Below are 740 nucleotides of genomic sequence, written 5' to 3'. Positions count from 1 at the left end.
AATCTTCTGCCAGGGAAGGGTTGGAGCGGTTCAGGGCATCATGGGTGGCAGTAAGAATCTCCATGGTCTGAGGGTCTAAATTAAGGCCTCTAGGTTTTGGTAGCAATAGTGGATGGTGATGAAGGTAGGGCAAGAGAGACTCTCTTTGTTTTTGCAACACAGTTTGGACATAATTTTATTTAACCTGGACTGTAGGGCCTCCTCCATCTGATATGTGAATCGGAGCTCATTGCGGCCAACATGCCTTTTTCCCAGGTTGTACGTAGCAGCCTGCACTAAGGGTTTTAGAATTATAATTTTCTGGTCCTACTACTTGAGTGTTGAGACTCCAGTCTGAGCCTCCAGAGGCTCTTTTAAGGGAAGTGGGCACAGTATAGAAATACAGGATGTTATTAAATCTACATTCACTAAAAGAAGCATAGCAGGATGAGTGCATAGCTTCAACAAACTCACAGTCAGAGGGGCACTTACCATCCGCCGGTGGCAAAATAGGTTTAGGCTTAGCCACAGTATAGAAATACAGGATGTTATTAAATCTACATTCAGTAAAAGAAGCATAGCAGGATGAGTGCATAGCTTCAACGAACTCACAATCAGAGGGGCACTTACCATCCGCCGGTGGCAAAATAGGTTTAGGCTTAGGTACACACTTCCAGCTTTGTTGGTTCTGCTGGGTAGGTGCATCATGGACACCAAGGTGTGCAGTCTTGTCTCCACAATCTACAGTTCGGAAGGATGTA

General features: G+C 45.1%; 1 protein-coding gene across 1 annotated transcript in view; it reads right to left on the bottom strand.

The window, feature by feature from the left end:
- Window positions 1-226: 226 nt before the first annotated feature.
- Window positions 227-740, bottom strand: part of LOC115070678 — a 5,561-nt gene continuing 5,047 nt past the window's right edge. The window contains exon 2 of the mRNA XM_029564510.1: window positions 227-720. Within this exon, the coding sequence (XP_029420370.1) occupies window positions 227-720 (494 nt within the window). The remainder of the gene's footprint in view (window positions 721-740) is intronic.

Source organism: Nannospalax galili, unplaced genomic scaffold, assembly GCF_000622305.1.
Source record: "Nannospalax galili isolate Female #2095 unplaced genomic scaffold, S.galili_v1.0 scaffold296, whole genome shotgun sequence".
In the NCBI taxonomy this organism is placed as follows: Eukaryota; Metazoa; Chordata; class Mammalia; order Rodentia; family Spalacidae; genus Nannospalax; species Nannospalax galili.
This window is presented reverse-complemented; position numbering and strand designations above follow the sequence as displayed.